A 24,899-nucleotide genomic window follows, 5' to 3' on the forward strand; every position below is an offset into this window, starting at 1 on the left:
TCCGTCTCGCACTTGCGTGTGTTTACTTCACTCCTCGTCGTCTTCTTCTTCTTCTTTTTCTTCTTCTTCTTCTTCTTCTTCTTCTTCTTCTTCTTCTTCTTCTTCTTCTTCTTCCTCTTCTTCTTCCTCCTCCCCTTTACCTTTGCCTGTCGCACCCGCGCACTGTCACACGTGTGCACGAGCACCGTCACGCGGCACCACACACGCGCGTAGACACCGCCCGAAAGAATCGTCGAAACTCACGTCTCTTCTTTCTTTTCCTTCTCCGTCTGCACTTCGTGTCGCCGCTTCCGTTGCGATCTCTGTGGAAAGGACGAGGTTTTTGTGGAAAATGTCGAATTAATGCACCCATAAATCATGGAGAGTCGGCAACGAACGTCGCGGAGTTTGTCGGAGTGCGTAGAGAACGCACGTCTCTACGAAACGCATGCGCGCGCGAGACATAAAGCGCGGACAACTGCGGATTCGATGTGACCGATTCGAAAAGCGGAGGAATCTTTTTATATATTGATATAGATCGTTTTATTCGTAAGATTCATATTAATTATACAAGCGTAATTTTGAAATTTTTTTTCTACTCTTGTTTTAAAACAAAATTTTTTTCAAGCATTTGCTTTTATTAAGATTTTATATTTATTTTTCGTTTTATTCGCAAGATTTTATATTAATTATACAAGCAATGTCCTATAATTGATCATGTCCGAATGTTGGCGATCCCATCGTTGTTTATCCTATTGTATCATGTTTATTTTTATCTGAATAGTTGTGAAAATCGGAAATATTATAAATTTAGATTCTAACTACACGCCAAATAATTACGAAGGGTTTCGACTTCCTAGTACATCTCGATTACGCAACCTCCGAGTATTTTGAATCGCGTCGCGCTGTCGTGGGCTTCGTTTTACGGCGAAATAACCGCGACACGCGTTGTTTAATCGAAGAGCGTTGCATTGACCCGACAGGCTCGTGTATATATGTATGCGTCATTACATAGAAGACACACGCGCTGCACGTGTTCCGCGTGGAATGGAGACACGATGCTATTAATATCAAAGTACGTGCCAATATATGTATCACAAGGAACGATGTCTCTTTTTTTTTCTTTCTAATACAAATGTAGCAAATGTTCAGTCTTCGGGAGGTAAATTACTGATTTTAATTTAGACAATTTAATAATCGAATATATATGAGGAATACAAATAGAATGTACGCACAGTGATTTAATATAGACACGTTTAAGGAAGAACATGTATCACAATAATTGTGAGTTTGCCATGTTGCAATAAACAGCTGCGGAAAAATTTTGACATCTATTCAAATTAAATCGCGGTAAAAGTGAAATTTGGGCGTTGATATATTCAAATCGATAAACCCGTTTTTTTTTTTTTTTTTTATTATTTTATATATTATATTCCATACTCGTACGTTTCCATCGAACTCTTCCTAACACATTCCGTGGAAAGATAGACAAAGATAAAAGATTCTTACAACATAATGGAATCTATTAGGCAAATTTAAAATTTCTCCGATTCCGCAACCTCTCGATTCGGTCAACCTAGACGTAAGACGTAATCGTAAGGCGAGACACGCCGTCGCCTTCGAGGCCGGCCGTTTGAAAACCGACTGAGCCTATCGGCGGTGGCCTATGGACGATTAGAGGCGCGCTGTCCGCTCGACTTCCGGTTCAGCTGCTCGCACAAAGGTCCGCATATTTCTCCGATCCGCGTTTGTCAGCCTCGTGCCGTTGGTGCACCTCGGCCCTCGGCGGTTTTGTTGCGCCCGTCGTTCGTTTTCGCTCGGTACACTTCGTTCCGCTTTCGGTTATCTCTCTCCCCCCTATCCTACCACCCTATCCCCCCTCTCTCTCTCTCTCTCTCTCCCCCCTCTCTCTTTCTATCTCTTTCACGCACTCCTATTCGTCCCACTCCGTTCCCTCTGCTAGTAGCATTCAAGGTAGGCGCACCTCGCACGCCCGAGAATTTCCTCATTGACCCGCGCACCTCCTGCGCTCTGTATTCCACCTGCGACTCGTCATCGCCGTTATTAATATCGTCCCCGTTGCCGCCGAGCCACGGCGGAGAGCTCGTTATCGTTCCCACGGCGGAACCGCGCTATCAACGTTGCCTGCGTTTTCATCGCTATCGTTGGCGATCGGCTCCCGTTGATTCCCCGATAAATTTCGACAAGAAGTACTACCAAAATTAATATGACTAATAAAATTATCGAATAATTTATGATCGTCATTAATAAAAGGAATAACTAGGGCTAAAATAATTGTCGATTTCTTAATCTTCTTCGAAATACGTAGCCTTGTCGTTTCTTTTTAATGAAACTCTGCATTTGGTAAGCGATAATTTTGAATTAATCGCGTAGAGAAATTAAAATTGTTTTCAATACAATCATTTTGATTGTTTTACGTGCGATAATTATCACTTGTATGATTACTAAAATTACAACCTGCCATTCGATGGATTTTGCGTCATATTATATTTTGTACACAGGAGGAAAAAAATAGAAAGAGAGACGGAGAAATATTCGCTACATACACGCGAAAAATCGTGAAATTCCGAAAAACAGCCGAAATTCCGAGAGAAAAAAAAAAAAAAAAAAAAAAAAAAAACACTCGGTCAGTCCCGCGCTTCCGACAAGATTCCAACAAATGCTGAATCCTTCGTCTCCTCTCTTTTATCCGTCTTTTACGCAACAAAACGCGTCTCTCTCGATACCCTCTGCGTGCCGCCGCCTCCACGTTTTCTTCTTTTTGTCGTCGTTTTCATCCAAGTTGCCGACCTCGGTGGCCGAGAATTTTCCCTCTTCCGACACCAGCAGTAATCCCTCCTCCTGCGGAATAAAGTACGGTTTCTCGTTAAGACATGTTTCGCTGATGTCAATTGATGAAAAATAAATAGCGATTAGCTAGAGAGTAAATACATATTTCAGGAGTTGAAATAATTGTGATAACGTTGTCTCTAGTTTTTAGAGCTAAATTTAAATTATTCGAGAAAAAAGTGCGTTCCTTCTGATTACATATTTCGATTTCGTAACTCTTGAAATTATCTTTCTCGTTTTTTTTTTTCCGTTTATGTCACAAGGCCGTAAAAAAAAACAACGCGACGGTGAAATTATTCTAATCGGGGATTGTTTTTCCTCTTGTATTCTATTTCTTTCTAACACATTTAGAATACAAATGAAAAACGCAATTGAAAATAAAAGTAAATAATGTTTTTAGCTTCCTGATACTATGACGCTTATTGTGCGTGAATGAGCGCATTTACATGTAATTAATACGGAAATTTAGGAATGTTCGCTGCAATCACGAAATAAATATTACACCGAGATTTCCATTGACTAATCGGTCCGCTTCTTTTCTCTGGAACGGCGAATACTTGCGGAAACTAATTACGTTACAGACTGAGCCGTGCACACGATAGTAACCGGTCACGCGATAACGAAACACTTGTAACTTCACAGAGCATTCTGTGTTTCGGTCTCTCTATTTTCCGCGTAATCGACGGCAATTATGACCCGTGTATTTCCACGTACGCTAACTATAAATGAAGACGAATTAACATGCAAATGAGTGATCGAACGTGAGCCGACGTAGAAGGAAAAAAAACAGAGATGCGCGTTGTTGCTACCATCATTACAAGCTCATTATCCACAAAGTTGAAAATACGTGATGTGGTAAAAAGAAATTACGATTGCATCAGGTTTAGGATAAGTGTTCGATAATGGCCGGTTATTGACCCACCATTCGTACAATACATGGTTTGTACATCGAGACAATGTGTAGAAACATTAGACGCGAATAAAACAGAAATAGATAGAAATGATACCTATGTATAAAATTATAATAATATATTGTTCAAACACACGGAGACAAAAACTTTAACTTTGCAATATTACTAAAAATTTTACACATCTTATACCTCCTTTTTTTAGATAAATGAACGAGGTTACTATTATATTTTCAAAAATAAAAGTACGAAACAGTTGACAGAAAATTCCCTTTTCCCGATAAAATTATTAATACATTAAATTTATATGCAACTATTAATTATTACTATTAATTAAATTCTCCCCTACGCCACGAGATTAAATCTTCATTTTCAAATTACAATTTTTGCAAATAGGACGTTTTCCCTGTAACCAAGATCTCGTTAAAAAATAATCTTTCATAAATTTCTCGCGTGGGGGATAAATTAACGTTTGCGACAAATATAAGAGTTGCAAAAGTCTCAAATACAACGTTCGTTGTGTCGTATACATAAAGAAACATAAAACGTATATTTTGCAGGAAATCCGCAGCAGCCGACAGAGATATGGCAATTACGTCGGGATACGTGTACCAAGCACGCAATGGGGGCGCGATCGATCCTCGTGCAGTGGGAAATACTGCGGGAGAAAGCATCTGACACGCGTTTTGAATTGCGCCGTCGGTGCTGTGTCGAAGGGACCCGGGTCGATCCGTCTCGCGAGCTTGAAATAGGCAACAACAACAAAAATGACAAATATCAGCTGTATGGGAGTAGTCTAGCTCTCTCACGATCGATCCCCTCGTTACGTGGCACAAAAATAACGGCATCTATGGTCGTCGAAATATTTTCCTAATCTCTATTCGAACACAGAAATTTCTTGAAAATTTTCTGCTCTCTTAGATATTTTTTATTTTTATTTCAGAAAAAAAAATATTGGAAAAATTTTTTTATCACATTATTCTAATATGTTTCCTTTATTGTATTTTCATTTTGTATGATTAAAAATACAAAATATAAAGAATATGCACTGCACATTCAGTTGTTGAGACATTAAGTATATAAACAAGAGATAGATATATTTATTACATTATATTTTAAATTCATAATTCCCAACTTGGCTCATCGACGGATTACCAACTGCTTACATAAAAGAAAAAAGGAAAATTATCATAAAGATTTAAAAAAACAATTTCTGGAGTCCCGATCAAATTCAATAAAAATTATCTAATTTTTTCAGATACACAAGAATCTGGAGAAATCCCTGAGAATTCCAGATTTTTCATATTTTACCAGAAAATAGATACTGTGAAATATAATTGTACAACTAATCTGCTCTAAAATAAAAAAAATTCTATCGCATCGAGGATAAAGTAACGTTGCGTTTTAATAATTTAATTAAAATAAAATGTTTCTAAAGATCGAGAAAAGTCCACTCGAAATCAAGGAATCTCGAAATACACGAGGATAAATGTAAAAATATTTTGCATGATATTGGAAAAAAAATGGTTTCTTTTTCTCTCGTTAGCTATCGTTAATCATATACGTGTTGAACATTTTCTCTTGAAATCTAATCGTATTATTACGACTAGTGCACTACAAGCTGAGTCATTACTATACACATTAATAGTATATACTTGGCCGTCCACCTTGAGGATGTTTTTTTTAAGGTACATTACGCATCCAGCTCTCTCACTCTCTATTATGATTCGGTCGATAATATGTATTACGTGCTTGCTTATTACAGTGTAAAGAAATTTGGGTTTTCGCTGAGTATATTAATAGTATCGAACGCAAGTGTCAATTCTACTTAATGGCATTTTTGAGAATGTAATATTTCGATATCGCTATCTCAACGGGGAAAAAAATTTCTCAATTGTAACACATTTATGGAAAAAAAAATATATATTTTTTATTTATTTAAGAAAGAATCTTTGGAGACATCTGCACATTTTATTATCTTTCAAGAGAGTACATAAATATATATGTAGATATATCACAGATAGGATATGCTAAAACAGATTTATATATTGCTACTAATTATCTATTTTGCTGTTATCAAAGAGATAAAAGACAATTGCTAAGACTGGTATCGAAGACAAGATGCACCTCAATAATCACGTGTGCGTACACATATAAGCTCTCTTTCTCTCTCTCTCTCTTTTTATGTGTGTATTACTGAGCAGAAAGAAGCTCTTTCGTAGTGACGCGGCCAGACTGGAGGACATCTTATTGGCCGGCTAACGTAAACACGCGTATGAGCACACCCCTTGTCTCCTTACATCATGGAGTCCAGATATCTCTTCCGATCCGCGCTCTCCGCTCTCCCTCCCCTATCCCGCTGCTCGCAGCCGCCGTACACATCCCCACTCTCGCCCCTAGCTTCACCCATTCACCGTTGGTGCGCAGCGTCTCGCATCTCCTTCCCACTCCGACTGCGCGACCGCGTTCCCCTCTTTTCCCCTGCCCCTCCAACTCCACTCGGTCCCCGAGCCCGGCGGAGACTACTCTACATCCACAGCCGCGGCTCTCCTCCCTGCTGCACAAACAACACGCCACACGCATGCGAGTTCCACTTCTCGGCGTTGCTGCACGGAGAGAGAAAGAGAAAGAGAGAGAACGAGCGAGCGATCTCATTCCCTCTGACGACGAGCGCAGAGGCAGAGGCAGAGGCAGAGGCAGAGGTGGTTACTAGCGGCCGTGTAACCCTTGACTCGCTTGGCGGGTCCACCGTGCCTCCGTACATTCTGTGAAAATCTTGATCTCCTTGATTCAGACCCAAATATATATTCGTAACAAATATAATTTATAATAATTGATTCTAATCTTTTAACAATTTCTATCGTGTAGATGTAACCAAGGTTTCTTATATTTTCTCTGGTAAAGTATGTATCTGCTACAAAAATACTCATTGTCAATAAAAATAAAATATATCGACCAAGGAAATATCGGAATATTCGATAATTTTTATCTTTTTTCAAAGTATCAAATGTGTTGTGTTTAGATACATTTGTGTTAAAAAAAAAAAAAAAAAAACAGTATGTAACATAATATTTTTAACAAAATTATCAGCATTTTTAAAGAATGAAAATATAATAAAGATACAAGTTCATAGAATTCATCAAGTCTATACAAAAGATATCTCCAAACAATCTGACATTGACTGTACATGCAGTCACATCCTTGACAAAAGCCTTGACTTTTCGGTGAAGCAAAGAGCGCGCGCGCGCGCACATTGGCGGATTTCGTAAGCGAGAGCCACTCATTCGTTCGCTCGCTCGCTCTCACCTTCTTTTTCCGATAGCTCTTTTCGCATCTCTTTGGCTTCGTGCGTGCACACTTTCGCTAAACTGTTCCTCTTTTTCCGCCCGCTATCGATTATGGCGCACGCGCGTAGACAGCGCGACGGCGAAAGTAGAGGCGATTTCGTATCGCGAGCTTCACTGAAATAATGTAACAAACCGTCTCGTTTATCGTGAATTTTCTCTCTTTAATTCTCCAATACACTTGTTTTCGCAAATTTTCAATTTACGAAAATTCAAGTTTTCACTCACACATGTAATGACACTCGTGGTAAATAGTTTAAAAAAAAATAATAAAATAATTGTCTCTGTACAGATAAATAATAATGCTCCAAGTGAAAAAAAAAGTACAAAAATTCTCCCACGAACAATTCTTTTATAACAATTGTGAATTATTAAAAGCGCTTGAAGCGGAAAAAACTAACTATTCTACAATCACGCTCTAGTGAATTAATTTATACAATGAATTATTAATTATGACTTGTTTTATTTTATTATTTTTATTATTATTAAGATATTAGATTTTATTATTATTAAGATATAATTTATATATATATTATCGCTTATTTATAAAAACATTAATTCAAATAAAACTTCTGTGAAAAAGAAAATTTTTTATAAAAAAAAAAATAAAATTGGAGGAAAAAAAAAGTGTAATATTTCGCGATTTTTCAAGCATTCTAGTTGCAGGATGTATCTATGCAATAGAATATATTGGAGTTGCGGATTGTTGCGCAATATTGCGTTCTGTAAACGCAGGCCGGCTTTTCAGGTCGATCATCGGATGAGTATCATGAATCCGGCAAATTACTTTTCGATCTCGAGGAGCGATCGCGTAAATGTCATTTTGACGCCGGCGGTTCTACACGGGTCGCTTCCCAGGTATTCGCTATATTTTTAGAATCGTTGCGTCGTATAAAACAACGCGACCGCGGAGAGAAAGTTCAGAAACGCCGTGTCAAAGGATATTTTAAGATCGTTATACCGAGCGCGTGGTTTACGCTCCGTTTGAAAACGACGATGACGACGACGACGACGACGACGACGACGACGCCGATCGCGCCTCAGTGGTATAAGCTTTTTTCCGAACGGAGAAAAAGTTATCGGGGTCCTACCGGGACTCGAGGATCTCATTCCAGCAGGTAATCACTCTGCCACTGAAGCTACCTCGTCGCCCCCTCCCCCATACCGCCGTATTCTCTCTGCTCGCTTACACATATTCTTTCTCGACGCTTATAGTAGTATCGACTTTCTCAAAGCTCGAGACGAAGGCAAATCTCGCGGAGAAAAGGAGCGTAGGAAAAGTTTAAAGGTATCGTATTATCCCGAAGGACGACGGTGGGAAGACGCGGTCTTGCGCTACTTTAAACCCGGAACGGACGACGATTTTTGCCGTCGCCGTGCGCGTGATAGCCACGCCGTTATCGATTAAAACGCCCCACCTGCTGGAGGTTATAAAAACCGAAAGGGCCGTTCTCTCTCTCTCTCTCTGCTTGCGTACTTTACTCGGCATGCATATATGCGCGCGCGCTCGCGCGCACGTGTGCACGCGTATGTGTGTGTCGGTGAGTGATTCAAACCTCGTAAATCAGCGTCGCGTCCGCGTCCGCGTCCGCGTCCCCGACCCCCCTCTGGTCGGTCGGTCGGTCGGTCGGTCGGTCGGTCGGTTGGTTGGTTGGTTGGTTGGTGACCTCGCGCGACGACTCCGACACACGACCAGCAATTATTCATTCCGCGAGCTTCCGAATCTTGTTACGTCTCGGATATGACAGCGATATTCTACCTTCGCGACTCTCGTATTCCCCACCTTTCCCGTCGGCCACAGCCGACTGACATTCAATTTTAACCGGTTATAATCTGACGTTCGTAGAATCGCACAGAAGTCTATTTACTCTATTATTAAGCTTTCGGCTAATAGTTTTACCTTCGCGATAAAGACTTTGAGAAAGGGATGTCTTTTCGTAATTTTTTATTCTATTATAATAGAATCGAAAAGTCTATCGCGTAAAGAAAGAAAAGAAAAATAAAGAAAAATCCTCTCTACATGTTCGTTATTTCTCTCACGTATAAAATCAACACCTCGCCGGTTATATGGCCGATAAAACCACCCTTTATACACGTTTCCTCGCCGGCAATTGCATACGGACGACAGACAACGTTCGGCCGACGCTCGGCAGCTTGGCTTGGCGCTCGCTGATGCGCCAAGTCAAAATAAACGACGTTCTCTGTCTTCATTGCCGCTCCCAGCAGCGGCGGGAACCGCTCTTGCACGGACGCCCCCCACCCGGCGCTTCTTCTCGTCTTCTTCGACTCTCGACAGGCATTGTCAAAGTCTAGAGCATAAAGCCCATTTTAGACGATTTGTAATTCGCGACAAAATTCCAGACAGAAACCTATTTATACTTTTATGTGCCGTATATTCTTTGTATGTATGTATATATGTACGTGTTTGTTCCGATTCCTCAAATGCCTTCTTTATTACACGATACGTAAAATCACGAGGGGTTAGTCACCGAGGTAATTTTTGTACAAGGGCTAGATAATTCAGCGGCAATCTCAGGAAAATTTTGGGTAATCCAAGGTTATTTTTGGTAAATCTAAATAATCTTTAGCATTAAAATAATTTAAAGTAAAATTTCTTTTTCAAAATTTATTTTTAATTTGAGATACTATTAGGTAATCTTAAATAATCCGAGGTATAATTTAAGGGTAATCTGTATCAAAGGGTAATTTTTATACATTATAACTGTTAGTGACTAACCCCTCGTAAAATTATCATCAAGTTGTATTCATGTGTATCCAATTATTTACGTGCAAATATAATAAAACGAAAGATGTAAGATGGAATAAGAAAAAAAAAATTGAAGTAACAAAACTTTATACACTGGGAACAATATTGACAAACTCAATTTTACATTTATTACAAAAATGATGTGAAAGTCATATAAAGAAAACAACCAGCCACATGAAATTCTAACGCCAATAGGTAATATAGATTATCCGTTTTTCTTTCTGGACATAGTATCACTTTCTTTTCCTGTCCTTTCTCTTTTTCTTATTCTTTATAATGAACAATTTTCCAATTTCTCGACTTACACATTTAGAGATAATAAAATTTTTCCTCCTGAGAATTGTCAGTTTCGTGAATATTAAGCCATACAATTTTCCTTCACATTCTTATCTTAAAAGCACACCATTTCGATATTGATTTGAAGAAAATAGATTGATGCTAAAAATAAATAAAAATATATACCAACGTCTACATGTTCCTTTGACGCATTCCATACTAGTGTACATCTGTTTGCAGATTTTGACGGATAAGAAGACAAGCGGAGCCATTTTAACGAGCGGCGCATAAAAGAGGGGGAGGAAGAAGGAGGAGAGGAGGAGAGAAGAGCCGTGATGTTCGGCCAACTTTGTGCACGTAAACCCGCGTTTTTTTTGTATTTTTTTTTTTTTTTTTTTCTGCCACGCCACCACCGTCGTCGCCGCCGCGCGTGAACGGCGATTTTTTCAAAAGTACACGTCGCTCTTCTCGCGTCGCCAAATATATTTCAACCGGGTTATTATTATCTCGCGAAACCCAGAACGGTCGATAGCTCCGTCGTGGCCGCCGTGACTCAAAGTCGAGCCGAGCCGAGGGCAGTCGAACCGAACCGAAGCCGAGAGAACGCACACGCGGGGTCGTGTCATTCTTCCTTCGACGCGTGAAAAAGATGACTGGAGATTCATGTTGGATCGCGTTACTCGTGATAAAAATATAAAAATTTTGCGACGTTAATTCGCACGCGACGCGAACAGAAACAACGATGGTCTACCCGCGACTCCTTCAACTTGACAACGTATTGATTGTGAAAAGCTTCGAATGACATTTAGGCCGATATTCATAATCCGTTCTCAAATTTAATATCATCTTAACGTTCCATTCGGCTATCTGATTGGCTAAATGGAGTCTTAAGATGACCTCAAATCAGACTTAATATAATCTCAAGTATAAGAACTATACGGACTATAAATATCGGCCTTAGAACTAAAGAAAAATTGATAATAAGATTAATTAAATATACGTCTAATATATATATATATATATATATATATATATATATATATATATATATATATATTGTATATGTCTAAAAATTGAAAAATAAAAAAAAGAAAAAGACTGCCAATAACTTAAAAATTATTCCTTATCTTATATATTTTTTGCCACAATATTTTATTCTGTTGAAAGAGAGAAAGAGAGAGAGAATACACACAAAATCTCATAAATATAAAAACAAATATATTTAAAAGTACAATTGTAATATTTAATATGCACTACTTGTAATCAATTGTAATGCTTGTTTCTGTCAACGTGTCGTCGCAGTCTCAAGTTTCATAGTCGTTAAGAAAGATGCAACGGTATATAAATACCCGATCGTGCGGCCTAACGGCACGTTAACGCTCATTAAGGAAAAATAAGACCATTAACACTCGCTCGCGATCTCCGAGCCGATCAATGTCGCATGCATACGAATAAGTTTGAACAGTTGCAGTATCTAACTCTAAAGCAGCGTGCAAATTAGATCTAATCTTTTACACACTGCGTAAAAAAAGGCTGATTAGACTTTTCATCTTTAAGCAAAACGTGTTATTATTAAAATGATTGAATATATTTTAAATGTGTGTAACTCATATTAATTTATATAAAAAAAAAAAAAATCTATTATATTGTCGTGTCAATTATAAAAGTATATGAGCGTTGCAAATATTTGTAAAACAAGTGGTAAAAAATAAAAGCCTTTTTTCTTTCGCTTTATTTTTTGATTTTTTGATTTTTTTTTTTTTTTTTTTTTTATATAAGTTACGTTCCGGAATATGCGTTCGCGAAATCCAGCCATGTTGCGTACAACTTTAGCATTCGTTATCGCGGTTGTATCCGGCGAGAAATATCGGACGCGATATCGATTTCAGACGAAGCGATGTCGTCGTAGCGGCGTTGAATAAGTCAACGAACTATAGCCTTCATTCCGCTACGATAGGCTCCGTGTTATTTTCGACCAGGCCTACTTCCGGTACATTTTCCGAACCAGTCTGCGGTTTATCGTTTACGTTACTAAGCAAGATCACCGGAGGATAATATTCCTCATTTTATCTTCGATCTCAATATTTCTTTAAAATCTTTTTTTATAAAATTTTATAAAAGCGATTGGATCAATTAAATCAACTGTCTCGATCGATTGATTAACATAACGGAGACAATCTAAGAAACGCAAGACATACGTGATACATCGCTTCGAGGTCATATTATAGAAGGTTAATTTTGCATGAGTAATACAGGCTGTAATAGAGCTCCCAAGTTAATGAATTCGTCATTAGAGCGACGACACTAATAATATATTTCTTGTAACTTTAATTAAAAGAACGCGTGAAAACTGTATTCGTTAACGAAATTGTCATCGTGATCTACAGGCGAGAATATATTGGGACAGTTTTGTCGGATTAAGAATAAATCAAGAAAAATGCAAAATCAATATTATAATTCAAATATTTCCAGACTGCAATTACTTATACGAGACGAATGAAAGAGTTAAGAGATTGCGGAATAGGAACGAGAAAATAAACTCATAACAAAGAGTACATCGCGATTTCGTTGACAAAATCGTTAACGAATAATAATCATGTACAGATTTGCAAAAGCCACGAAACAGAAATAATGCTCGTCTAGCAAACTCGTACTCGAAAGTACGTAATAGAATTCTGCACGTGTCGTGTAGAGAAACAAGATTATATACATGAGAAAGTGTAGAAAGGCCTTATCTTTTGAGTTATACAAGCGGTCGAGGATAAATGGCTGTTCGCGACTAAATTTTCACGGACGCAATATAGAGGAGATAAAGGTCGATATTCTTTCATATAATTTAATTTCAGGCATACTTGAATAGGACTTTAATATAACGTTTTATTACTGACAGATTTAATATTGAAAATGAAGAAGCCGTAAGAAAAGATAATGAGATGCAATTGAATTTGCAGAGCTGTATAATCATAATTATGATAATATTTAATTATAAATATGAACCTTTTCTTTGATCTTGCGCGGGGCGTTTATTAATTTTCAGAATTTCTCACACGTGAAAACTAGCCCTTCCATCGGCCTCGCAATGGACTTAATACGTACATCACCAGATCGATGCTTGCATGCGTGTGCGACGATGCTATAGGCGGTGCTACAAATGCGTGCGTGCGTGCCTGCGTGTGTGCGTGTGTGTATACGTCAGCATGCTTGAACATGGAACGGGGCCAAGCTAGCCGGTCACGTTTAAAGAAAATCCGACGACTCGAGTGATAATCTGTAGGTTGCTAATACATATTTCGCTTTCTTACGAGCGAGATGAAAAAAGGTCGCGTCTCTACTTCTCCTTTCTCTGATCCCTTTCATAAAACGCCTTGTTATATTGCCTTCTTTTGATGGAAACCTTCAGAAATGTTGTCCTAGTCCGCGACATATTTTGTGTTATATTTAAAATTATTGAAATTCGGTTTCGATGATTGTTATTGACAACGAAAGATTCACGATTTGTATTCATCGTCGCGCCTAAATGCCAAATGCAATAACAACGTGCGTGCGTGCGTGCGTGCGTGCGCACGCGTGATAATTTCGGCTCGACTTTGATCCGAGAAAGCAGCCGACGTAACGATCCGTCGAATTTTCGCTTGTTAGTCGAGCAAAATAAGAAATAAGACGGAAGATCGCAAGCGATTTGATGATTCGTCTGTTTTCGCGATACCTCTTGCGAAAGATTGATAATAATTCGGCGAAGAAAGTGTGTTAGAGTCAACGTTATCGCCCCCCCCCCCCGCAATTGCAACAGTCTCGATTATTTGCCAAAACAGCGCTCTTACCCACGATGATGCTTATATACGTATGTATGTGTGTGTGTATGTATTTTTTTTTAAAGCTTTACCATCTGAGTCACGCATGACGATGCAAAAATCTGATAAACGAGAACGTCATATCTTTCGATATATATATATATATATATATATATATATTCCTCCGAATACAGGAAATCGCTAATGGCTTCGGAATAAAGCAACGTCGCAAAGTAACAGGTCCGATGAGATTGATGCGAAAATCTACGCAAAAGCGGATTTACTACAAGATAGCTAGGAACAGCACACTTCTTCTTCTTCTCTCTCTCTCTCTCTCTCTCTCTCTCTTCGGCAAAATACCAAATTGCATTTCCAAATCTGCGATGTCAGCTTACACAACGAACCAACTAAATCCCTATGACTCATGAACTTGAGCAGTTTCTGATTGTTGCAAATAGACATTCGATGATAAAGTGACGTAAAAAATTATATAATATACATATTTAGAATATTATAAAAATACTTAATATAAAATATATATGAAAATATAAAGGACTTTACCCGTATTATTTCCCCCTCTCACGTTAGGGAGAATATTTGCATAAAATTGATTATTCGCACATCATCGTCGCCGAGATTATTAGGATATTATTAAGCATTAACATTTTTTTCGCATTGAATCGCGGATATATATCGTGAAAAATCGTGCCGTTGCGTTGGCCGCGTCTGAGCGAAACGCCGTTGTAATTTGTAATGCTTTCGGATGTGCGGCATTGCCAAGTATAAAATACTCACGGCGAACGGATAGATCTGGCAACGCGAGAAGGAACGTCGTTGGTCGCACTCCGTTTTCGTGACATGCGTTTGCTTTAACCCTTTTGGAAATTCTTGATACACATCCGGCCAAATAGACATATATATATATATATATATATATATATATATATATATGTATAATATGTGTAATTTCGCAAAATGTGAATTTACATACATATATCGCGTGCACTCTTTTTTAATATAATGCGTTTTCAATGCGAATTTGATCAATAGTATACGCGGATTGTCATTATACACATATATCCATGCATACAGAGTGTCCCATTGTATTTAGAACAGTCAAATATCTGGAATGAAATTTTAGAAAAAAATTAAGTATTTTTTTCATTCAGTATTCATTCGGTGCTTTTCAAATTATAAGATTTGAAAGTTACAGTACCGCTGACATTAGTATTATCAAGGTGTGTTACGTAGCGGTTGCACGGTCGAATTTACATTTCTGTTGTACGTTCCGTGTATGTATATGGGTGCACAAATATAATAGAAGTGTAAATTCAATCATACAACCACTACATGATACATCTTGGGTAATGCTAATGCTGACAGTGCTGTAACTTTTAAGTTGAAAAGTATTTAATAAAAAAAAAAAAAAAAAAAAAAAAAAAAAAAAACTTTATTGTAAAATGGGAGATTTAAGAAATTGAAGAATTGACCTTCACGTGATCTTCAAACGACTATGCAAGGTCAAATCAATATGACACCATCTTATGTCCCCCTTCGAGCTAAACAACTCTTGTCCCAAACATTTTTTTCTAAAACTCCGCGATTTCCAGATATTCGATTTGTTGTAAATAAAATGGAACGCTCTGTATACTTTTGTAGTTTTACACGGTTTCCTTTACATCATAACTGCGATGAACAAAAAGCAGAGAAAACCTATTGTACAAATAATTCTGTTGGAAAGTTGTAATTGTAATATTATTTTGTCGATATATAAATATAAGCGTATTTTTGCACGAGACGGAGAAAAAGTGCATTTTACTTGAATTATTATTCAAAATAAAAACGTCAAAGCGGTCTATTTTTAAAGCAGAATTTTTGTAAAGTCGACATAAAATATTTCCTGCCGAATTCATTTTTCTCGGTAACCATGCGAACAATAGAGCCATAATAATCTTTGGAGAGGTCAATTTTTGCAACCTTATCCGCCATGTCGGATATTGAAAAGTCCGAAATTATAACGATTTCTGTCCGGAAACGCATTCACGAACGGGAGGAAGTTATTTATCCTTTCGGAACGAAAAAAAAAAAGACAGGCGAAGAGACAGACGCGACAGCAGAGGCACGTCACATATACACACACACAAATTACGTAATCGTCCTCCTATCGAAAAACTCAGCGCGACAAAGAAAGAGAGAGAAAGATTATATATTATGCGATTATTATGCGAAATTTATATGTATGATAAAATTGAAAGATGCTCACACACGCATACGTATTTTCCGACTTCCGGAACTTTCAACTTTAAAGCAATATTTGTGCTTAGTTTTTATAACTTTAAATTCCAAATCAGTATTTGTGATAATCGTGTGGCACAATTTTATCGTATTTGTGCTCATCTTTACATGGAAGCACAAAAAATCTTGAGAAATTTCAAGAAATAATATATCTCCAAAGTTGACTTTTTATATAAAATTACATGTAAGAAGGATCATATATTATATAGAAATGATAAAAAGAATCGGGAACAAGAACACTAGAATAATTCAATGACAGTAAATTGTCATTGGATGCGAAACTTGTTGTGTGTTTATCGTATTCGAAGTACGATGTAAGACAAAAAATTTGATAACCCGCTGGCAATTTTTAGACAACCTTTTGTACTGAAAAAGTTTTGAAACGAATTGATTCAAGTACACAATATTTTCGCGTAAATCCAACAACCGTGCACATTCTCTATCACAGTACTGGGCAGATAACCGATAAGATACTCGTCGATCGTCGCACAGGCTTACGTAACGGTGGGCGTGTGCTCGAAATTAAATGCTCAGGTTATTCTCGAGGACGATCAGTCATAAATTCTTGTCTATTTATCTTTTTCTAGATAGAAACCATATATGTTTTTGTGTGTGCAACGTAAGATAATCAAATTAATTGGAGAGATATGTGAAAAAAACTCGTTACATGAGAATTGTTACGGATAAATCGAACGTTACTTTTCATCTAATAATGAGAGAAATTAACATGATATAGCATGTGTAAAGTGCGTTAAATTATTCATACGATATGCAATACATGAGTAATAGAATTTTTAATAAGAAGAATATATAATTGTTGTGTAAATATAAATCACATTCAAGTAATTGTAGCTTAAGCACAATTATAGTAAATACTCATTTTCATCTAGTATTATAGTGATATAAAATTTTCTCATTTATCAGATGAAAAATAATGTTGTTTTGACATTATATAATTCGACTTGCGTATAAAAAAAGCCCTATGACATGTACACGCGATATATTCGCAAATCTGAATGTCGGAACAAAATAGGCGGATATGCTGGACGCATATTCGGGAATATCGTAGACTATGGTGAAGCCTTCCTAATACAGTACGAGAGCCTCGGAGGCCAAGAATGTTCCGCGCGCCTCGGCGGCGACGGCGGCGGCCATCTCGTAAGGTCGTTTCGAGCTGGCCGACGTGTATATAGGGTGTATCAAATGTCGCGCACTTTCTCTCCGCTCGGCAGACTGGCTGAAGACCGAACTAGAAGTAGAATGTCGCTTGCTTCAATGTCGGGGCATTAATATATGCGAGAACGTCGCGCGACGAGCCATTAATATATCGATTGCCAAAAATGTTGACTCTGCTAAATGTTATAGTAAATACGTTTCAGGCAAAATTTGTACAGAATGTAGAGTTGTAGAGAGGGGTTTTCAACAAATACACTCGGTGCTTATGATAAGGATTCACTTGCAAACGACAGCGTGATTTTTAAAAAAATTGAGGAAAGTGCTGTATATTACGTAAACAGAAATCAGTCGACGGAAAGAGGAAATATTCTCTTTTATGTAGTAAATAATTTTAATTATATTAATTAAAGCGCGCTTGAAATACACTTCATAACTTGGATAAACTTCTTTTTAATGATTTTGACAAGTTGTAATTTCTTTATTATTTCGCGTGAATTTTATTTTCATGAAAAAGTTTGCACCTTACTTATTAAAAAATTTAATATTAAATAATATTTAATATCGAACAATTTTTAAGACTTTTTGCAACTCTGCAAAATTTTCGAACTGATTGATCGTAGACTTGTCGAAGAATTTCGGTTAAAGAAAAACAAATATACTTTCTATTAATAGAAAAAGAAATTAAAATTTTTCAAACTTCCAACTTATATTGCATAATATGTAATACACATATGTAGAATGAAACTGGCGATTTAGTAACTCGGTTGCCGTCGGCGACGACTCGACGACGGTATCGACCTCCTCGCCCAACGATTCAACAAGATGGAACACTTTGGTGTAGTAACATCGCTCGTTATGACGTTCAGAATTTGCCGGGCGCGAACTAATATCGGCAAAACCATCGCCCAAGTCTCAAGTTTACTGCGTACACCGTACACGATTGCGATCGCAAGATTCAAACGTGCGTGCTGACGTGTTGTGGAGAAGCACAATTCGCGCTTTCGGTATTTGCGATAAAACATGTAATACAATAGACTAATTAAACGTTTATTTTTCTTACACGATCAACAGAACTTTTATTAAACAGAATTTTTAAAAAAATTCTACTAAAGTTACCGAGACTTTTATTTAAACTGCACTTTCTTCGTTTTAAAATTCGTTTTCAAGGTCTTCACTCAAATCTTATAAAAAAAATTTCATGAAAATTCATTCATCTTCCAGGTATTTTTGTTCACGATACCACAGAAAAGAGAATATTTTAAAGATTTTTTGGTGCAACTTTCTAAAATAAATTTTTTGTTGTATTATACGTTTTCTAAAGTTTTTCCACTTAATACAAAGGAAAAACGTAGAGTCTCTTAAAATTTAATTATTCAGGTTTAATTTTAAGTAAGCTAGATTTGTGTGTATGTGCAAATATACTAAAAAAACTAAACTTTCATAAGACAAATATTTTTCACTTGCATAACATTTTCATATAATTTACACATAATTCTTAACAATACAAGAGCAAAATTATCAAAAAAAGATTTTTTTTTTAATTCTCTGAAATCTAATAAAACTAAATTAAGAAATCCTTATATCCTTTTATGAATTTCAGATTTTCCATTTTTCGTTCAAAGAGTAGATATCTTATTTCTCATCAACCGATCAGCGAACATTAATTCATTAGCTTCATTTTATGCTCAGAAAGTATTTAAAAAAAATATATATATATATATATATATATATAACGAACATACATCGAAACTTTTCTATTCGTAAAATGTATAAAACACAAGTGTATGTATGTGTATGTTCCCTTTAAGTACATTTTTTTTTATGTTTAAAACAAAGAAAGTATTATGCCTCGCATCGATGAAAAAGAGGAAAGAGAGAAAATACAGATGAAAAGAACAGACCTCTATGTTAATAATAAAACAAGAAATTATATATAAAAAAAGAAAAGAATTTTTGAAAGAAGAGAACAGAGCATGTGTGTGTCTAAAAATTAAATTTCCGATAATTTGTTTATATCTCGATTATTCTCTGCCCACGATTGGTTCTGACTCGTGCCACTTTCACTTTCAATCCACCAAATAATAAACTACAGGTCGAAATAACAAATAATTGATAACTCCGTGGACTTTATAACGAGCGATTCGCAAGAAACAATGCAATCAAAGCAATGCAATGTCACGAAAGCCGATGTGAACGAGCCGTATGGCAGCGTATATACTTGGCAGCGAACACTCTAGCGTTTAAATTAGCAGCAGAGTGCAAGAAAATCATAAACGATCGACGTTCTGTGTTCCAAGTAATATTATATTTAAAGATTGGTTGGAAAAAGAGAGCGATGAGAGATCCCGACAATCAGAGGAATGAAATTTTACGCAATTGACATTCTTCTCAAAAATTAAAATTCAAATTGAAAATTAAAAACGATCTTACTTGAGTTCCGAAATAGAGAAATTAATTAATCACAGATCTCTATCGCTAAATTTCACAATCCGAATGAAATTTTCAAGATTAAAGTTAAAGATTGAAATATTCATAGAAATGATTAAAATAATGTAAAAAAATTATAAATTTCAAGTTGTATAGTTTGATGAACAGAATTCAATTTTCTCATAGATTTTTAATCAAACTGCGCAACTTTATTTCTCGAAGAAGACGACTCTTTGAAACACACTCTTTCAATTATCATCACTTTTATAGTTTCACTCACGTCGTTTAATAAATATTCCTGCCGAGAATGCAATGTCGCACAAATCAAAATCGAAGGATCGCACTTTGTAGAATTCCATCGGAGAAGATTTGAAAAATTCAATATTTCAAATACTTTGAACGGTAAATATCAAAATCCGATTAGGCATAAAACAACTATATGGGCCCGCGCGAGTAATTTTTATCTTTTTATAAAAATAAAGAAGAAAATATTAAATTTTATTATTATAATAAATATTAAATTTATATCGTACACCTCTTTTCAACACCATCGTTGCAATCACGTAAAGTCAAGAGTCATATCTTTCCAGGATGAATTTGAGTTGCACAAACACATTTTGTTTCGAGAATAAAATCGCTTCGGCATAAACAATTTGGAGAATGTTATGCAAAAAATGAGAATTACTCCTTGGCAAAAATAAAATATCAAACGTATTCGTATTACGTATTCGGTTTCACATATTACTCATCTTTTTTTTCAAACTGGTAAATTAATTTTGACACATTTCAGCAAATTTCAATATTAAATACAACACTGTTCCACCGTACATATGTACGGCCACGATTAACGATAATACAAATTCCTCCCGGAAAGGTACGAGCAAGTAGACCTTCGCCGTCGCTTCGGCGACGAGACGTCGCGTTGCTTCCGGGCTAATTTCCGCGAATCCAGGAAAAAGAGAAGCGAGTAGTCAGAGAGTTGCAGCTATTGCGTTTCGTTGAAAGAGAGTTGCTGCTTTTTTCCCTCCTTTTAAAAATGAATATTTGCCCCCATGAGGCATGGGGGGGAAAGAGAGGGGGCGGACGCACAATACCGCTCTTTATACTTTATACACTTCCTCGCCTCCCCTTCTTGGCTTCGCTGTCGAGTCGGAGCACAATAAAACGTATGATATACGTACGCGAGAACGAATCCGTCGGCCCGCTATCTTCAAGTTCACACGCGGAGCAGCATCGAGAGAGATATCTCCATGTTAATAGGTCCGTTATTTTCTGCAGCTCTCGAAACGCCGGGTATATACTTGGACGCGTCGGACACTGCTGGATTATTGGAGCACAAATATGCGTGGAGACCGAAAGTTCAATCACACGCAGAATATATCACTGTGAACACCGAGAGAACGGTGACGAGACCATGACGAGTCCGTCGACGGCGAGGACACGTAGATCAGGCAGGCAGGCAGGCAGGCAAGCAGGCAGGCAGGCAGGCAAGCAGGCAGGCAGGCAGGCAGGCAGGCAGACACATCGACGAGGGTTCGGGGAGAAAGAGAGAGAGAGAGAGAGAGAGAGAAAAAAAAAGAGAGAGAGATCCGGGAACGAACCCGGATACCAGCTTGATGCACGACGTCGTATGAAAAAGAAAAGGAAAAAAAAAACACGGGCGTGATAGTCGAACACACTCGGTCGGTAATCGCGCATCCTAGTAAACACGCGACGCGTACGTACATACGCGTGCGATGTAACAAACGGCAGCGAGAGAAATTACCGTACGCAAACAAACGTACGAAGGAAAGAAACAACACATACGATAAGAATCGGCGGGGTGCGATGATGAACACGCGAACAACGGACAAACGTTCGGTCGAGACAAACGCGGTCACATACTGCGACGCGACGCAACGCAACGCGACGCGACGCGACGCGGCGCATAGCGTTGTTGCGGCGTGCGTTCTCTCCAAAAGGCTGCGAGCCGCGACGACGACGTTCGCAAAATATCCGTATTTCACTGTATTCACTGCGTACACTTTACCCTACTATACGAACGTTTCGTATTTTCGGATGCAGGTGCAAACGCTTTACGTTATCGTCATCGTCATCGTCATCTTCATTCTCATTCTCATCCTCATCGTCATTATCATCATCATCGTCGTCCTCGTCGTCGACTTTCTCCCCCTTTTTTTTTTCCTTTCGTTCCTTTTAATCCTTATCCCGCTTTATCCTGAACGGAAAATAAGTAGAATAAATAGGCAGAGAGCGAGAGAGAGAGAGAGAGAGCAAACTGGGCGGAGGAAAAGGGAGAATAAAAGAAGGAGAGAGAGAGAGAAAGAGCAAACGTATTCGTGGCGGGTAGTTGACGTTGCTATGTGTGGGTGCGTGGATGTGCGTGAGAAAGAAAATGAGAGATTACGCACACTCGCGTGATTGCCTAAAAGAGAGGGAACGAGAACCGCGGAGGAGCGAGCGAGAGAAAGATATAGGCGAGAATAAAAGAGAGAAGGAGACGGAAAGAAAGGCAACGGATGAATACGAGAGAGAGAGAGAGAGAGAGAGAGAGAGAGAGACGGATAAACGCAAGGACAAAGAGAGATGAAAAAGGAAAGCGATAGACTCGACAAAAGGAGCATGACGACACGGGATGAGCGTTTCGAAGCGTTTTTTCTTTCTTAGATTTTTCTCTCTCTCTCTTTCTCTCTCTATCTCTCTCTCTTCCCGTGCTTAATTTTATCGTGGACGAGACATTACGTGACGCGACGATGCCTCCTGCACTCGTCGCGACGCGATGCGATGCGATGCGACGCGACGCGACGCGACGCGATCACGAGGGAATGTTACCGACGGTGACAACGACGATGACGATGACAAGGACGACGGCGATGAATATCCCTCGTCGTTCGCGCACATTAATCTTCCCGAGAGGCTTACCCGCGGCAAAACTTATTCCTTCGTTATATCGTTATTCCCTGGCGATGTGCCGTTCGCCAGTAGTTGCACCGGCGTTAGCGAGCAGCAACCACCACGGCGACGACGACGACGGCGACGGCTGCTGCTGCTGCTGGTGCTGCTGCTGCGACGGCGGTGGCGGCGGCGGCGGCGGCGGCGACGACGGCGGCGACAGCGACAACGGGCCACCGCGATTAAAAAACACTCGCGTTCTCGCGCACTCGCGACCCGACGACGACGCGGTGTCTCGCTGATGCGGCACGAAAATCGGCGCGGCCGGTCCACACGGCGTTTTCAGGGCCGCCAGGTTAACGTCACGAAATCCACCGCACACAACCATAGATCCAAACGGCGGACGGACGGACGTAAGGACGGACGGCAGGCTGGCAGGCAGGCAAGGCGGAATCACGGGTGAGGCGGCGGGCGCGGCGCGGGGAGGAAAAAGAGGGGGGCAGGAGGGAGGGAGAGAGGGCGTTCGGGACGGTCGCGGGGTGAGGGTAACGGGCCGCCGTGCGAGAGCGGACGAGGGGTCGCGCGCGATGGGAATCGGAGTGGGAGAGAAAGGAAGAGAGAGAGAGAGTGAATGAGTGAGTGAGTGAGTGAGTGAGTGAGTGAGTGAGTGGAGGGGGAAGGGAGTCCCGAGACGAACGAACGACCGACCGAACGACCGAACGAGCGACGTAGCAGCTTCGCGCGCGAGGCGCGCGGCGCGCGGTCAGGTTAGGTTAGGCGAGAGGGAGGGGAGAGACTGCGCTAGCTCAGGTTCGGCTCTCGCGACCCCGGAGCCCCGAGGATTCTTTTTCTTCGTCGTCTCTGCACCTGATTGTCGTAAAAAGCTTATTCTTTAAAGCCTCCTCCTCGATCGATCGATTCTAAATAACGATGTCTTTTTGGATCCGTCACGATCGAATTACTATCACGAATTTTTGTAGATCGTAAAATGTCCGTTTAGATCGCTCTCTATGACATGGACAGACGACAGACACGAGTGAAGCGCTCTCTTTCTCTCTCTCTCTCTCTCTCTCTCTCTCTCTCTCTCTCTCTCTCTCTCTCTCTCTCTCTCTCTTTCTCTCTGCTACATCGTGAAAGATCCCCCGACTTAAAGCGGATAGACTGAAATGCGTGAGCCGACGAGAACGCGATGTCGCCGTCTGGCGTTAAATTCTCTGTTATGTTTTATTCGAATATATTTAAGGATTGATGACGAAGAAAAGTACGACTTTAGCGATGTCTTTTCGAGCCATAGAATCTCTCACCGTTGGTCGAAACGCACGCTCGCACGTCCTTTAGACTTATACTTTCACTCGGGCTTCCATTTTCTGTTATTTTCGGTCCGCCGAACGCGCTCGTTCCTCTCGCACGTAATAAAACGCACAAAGGGGCCGCTCTCCCATCCATCTCGCGTCTTGATTTTCACGCCGCGGCCGAGAAAGAGAGAGAGAGATCCGGGATTCGTTCGTTTCTGTAATTTTCAAGCGTCTGCTGTCTCGGTGTGCAACGTCTTTCAAAAAGAGAATCATTCGCAGGTATATCGCGAATTTTATCGGGATATATCCTCGTCTCGCTCGCCGGACGCGTCTAACAATCAACATGAAACAGACGATCCGTGCGAATAATGTACCAAGGAAGCGACGCGTTCGATACAAACGAGACTCCGCTCCGTCTGCGCTGTTCTCTTTTATAAATGCGTCAACCCGGCTACGTCTATTTCTTGACAAAATTAAAACAACACGATAATAAAGTTTTACAATGCATATACGTGTTTTGCGGGTATAAGATTATTATGGACATATACTTTCTGTAAAATGTCGACTTTAAAAAATGCCTTGATGAGAGATACATTTTTACCTAGATACACTATACTACTATATAAAAGTTCTAGACAAAGACTTAAAAATATCTAAACTGTTATGCGCCGTAAAATTTATTTCGTAACATTTTTTTTTTTTTTTAAACAATAACGTCTAACAATAAGGTAACCATTTTAGAGATCGGAAATACGCTTGAACTTTGACGAGAATTACTTAATATATTCCAACGTAAATCAAATATAATCCGCGAGATTTCGGTGAGAGATTATATCGATGGCTCTCGTAATTTTACGTCGATCGACGTGATTTTGGCATGGTATCGGGCATGCAAAATT

General features: G+C 39.0%; 1 protein-coding gene across 13 annotated transcripts; it reads right to left on the reverse strand.

The window, feature by feature from the left end:
• Positions 1 to 117: 117 nt before the first annotated feature.
• Positions 118 to 23,339, reverse strand: LOC140665654 (uncharacterized). 13 transcript variants are annotated; one of them, XR_012046646.1, is made up of 3 exons: positions 22,736 to 23,339; positions 20,995 to 21,196; positions 118 to 2,841 (listed from the first exon to the last, which is right to left on the reverse strand). XR_012046646.1 is itself a non-coding variant. In XM_072892395.1 (3 exons), the coding sequence occupies exons 1-3, from the start codon at positions 6,145 to 6,147 to the stop codon at positions 240 to 242; spliced, it is 288 nt and encodes a 95-aa protein (XP_072748496.1). In that variant the 5' UTR covers positions 6,148 to 6,758; the 3' UTR covers positions 118 to 239. The 13 variants fall into 13 exon arrangements, 3 of the variants coding, with proteins under 3 accessions (XP_072748496.1, XP_072748277.1, XP_072748137.1); XR_012046655.1 differs by lacking the exon at positions 20,995 to 21,196 and adding an exon at positions 21,857 to 22,031 and having other exon boundaries at positions 118 to 302; positions 22,736 to 23,338; XR_012046659.1 differs by lacking the exon at positions 20,995 to 21,196 and adding an exon at positions 21,836 to 22,031 and having other exon boundaries at positions 118 to 302; positions 22,736 to 23,338.
• Positions 23,340 to 24,899: the final 1,560 nt, after the last annotated feature.

The sequence above is a fragment of the Anoplolepis gracilipes genome, chromosome 1, assembly GCF_047496725.1.
Source record: "Anoplolepis gracilipes chromosome 1, ASM4749672v1, whole genome shotgun sequence".
NCBI lineage: Eukaryota > Metazoa > Arthropoda > Insecta > Hymenoptera > Formicidae > Anoplolepis > Anoplolepis gracilipes.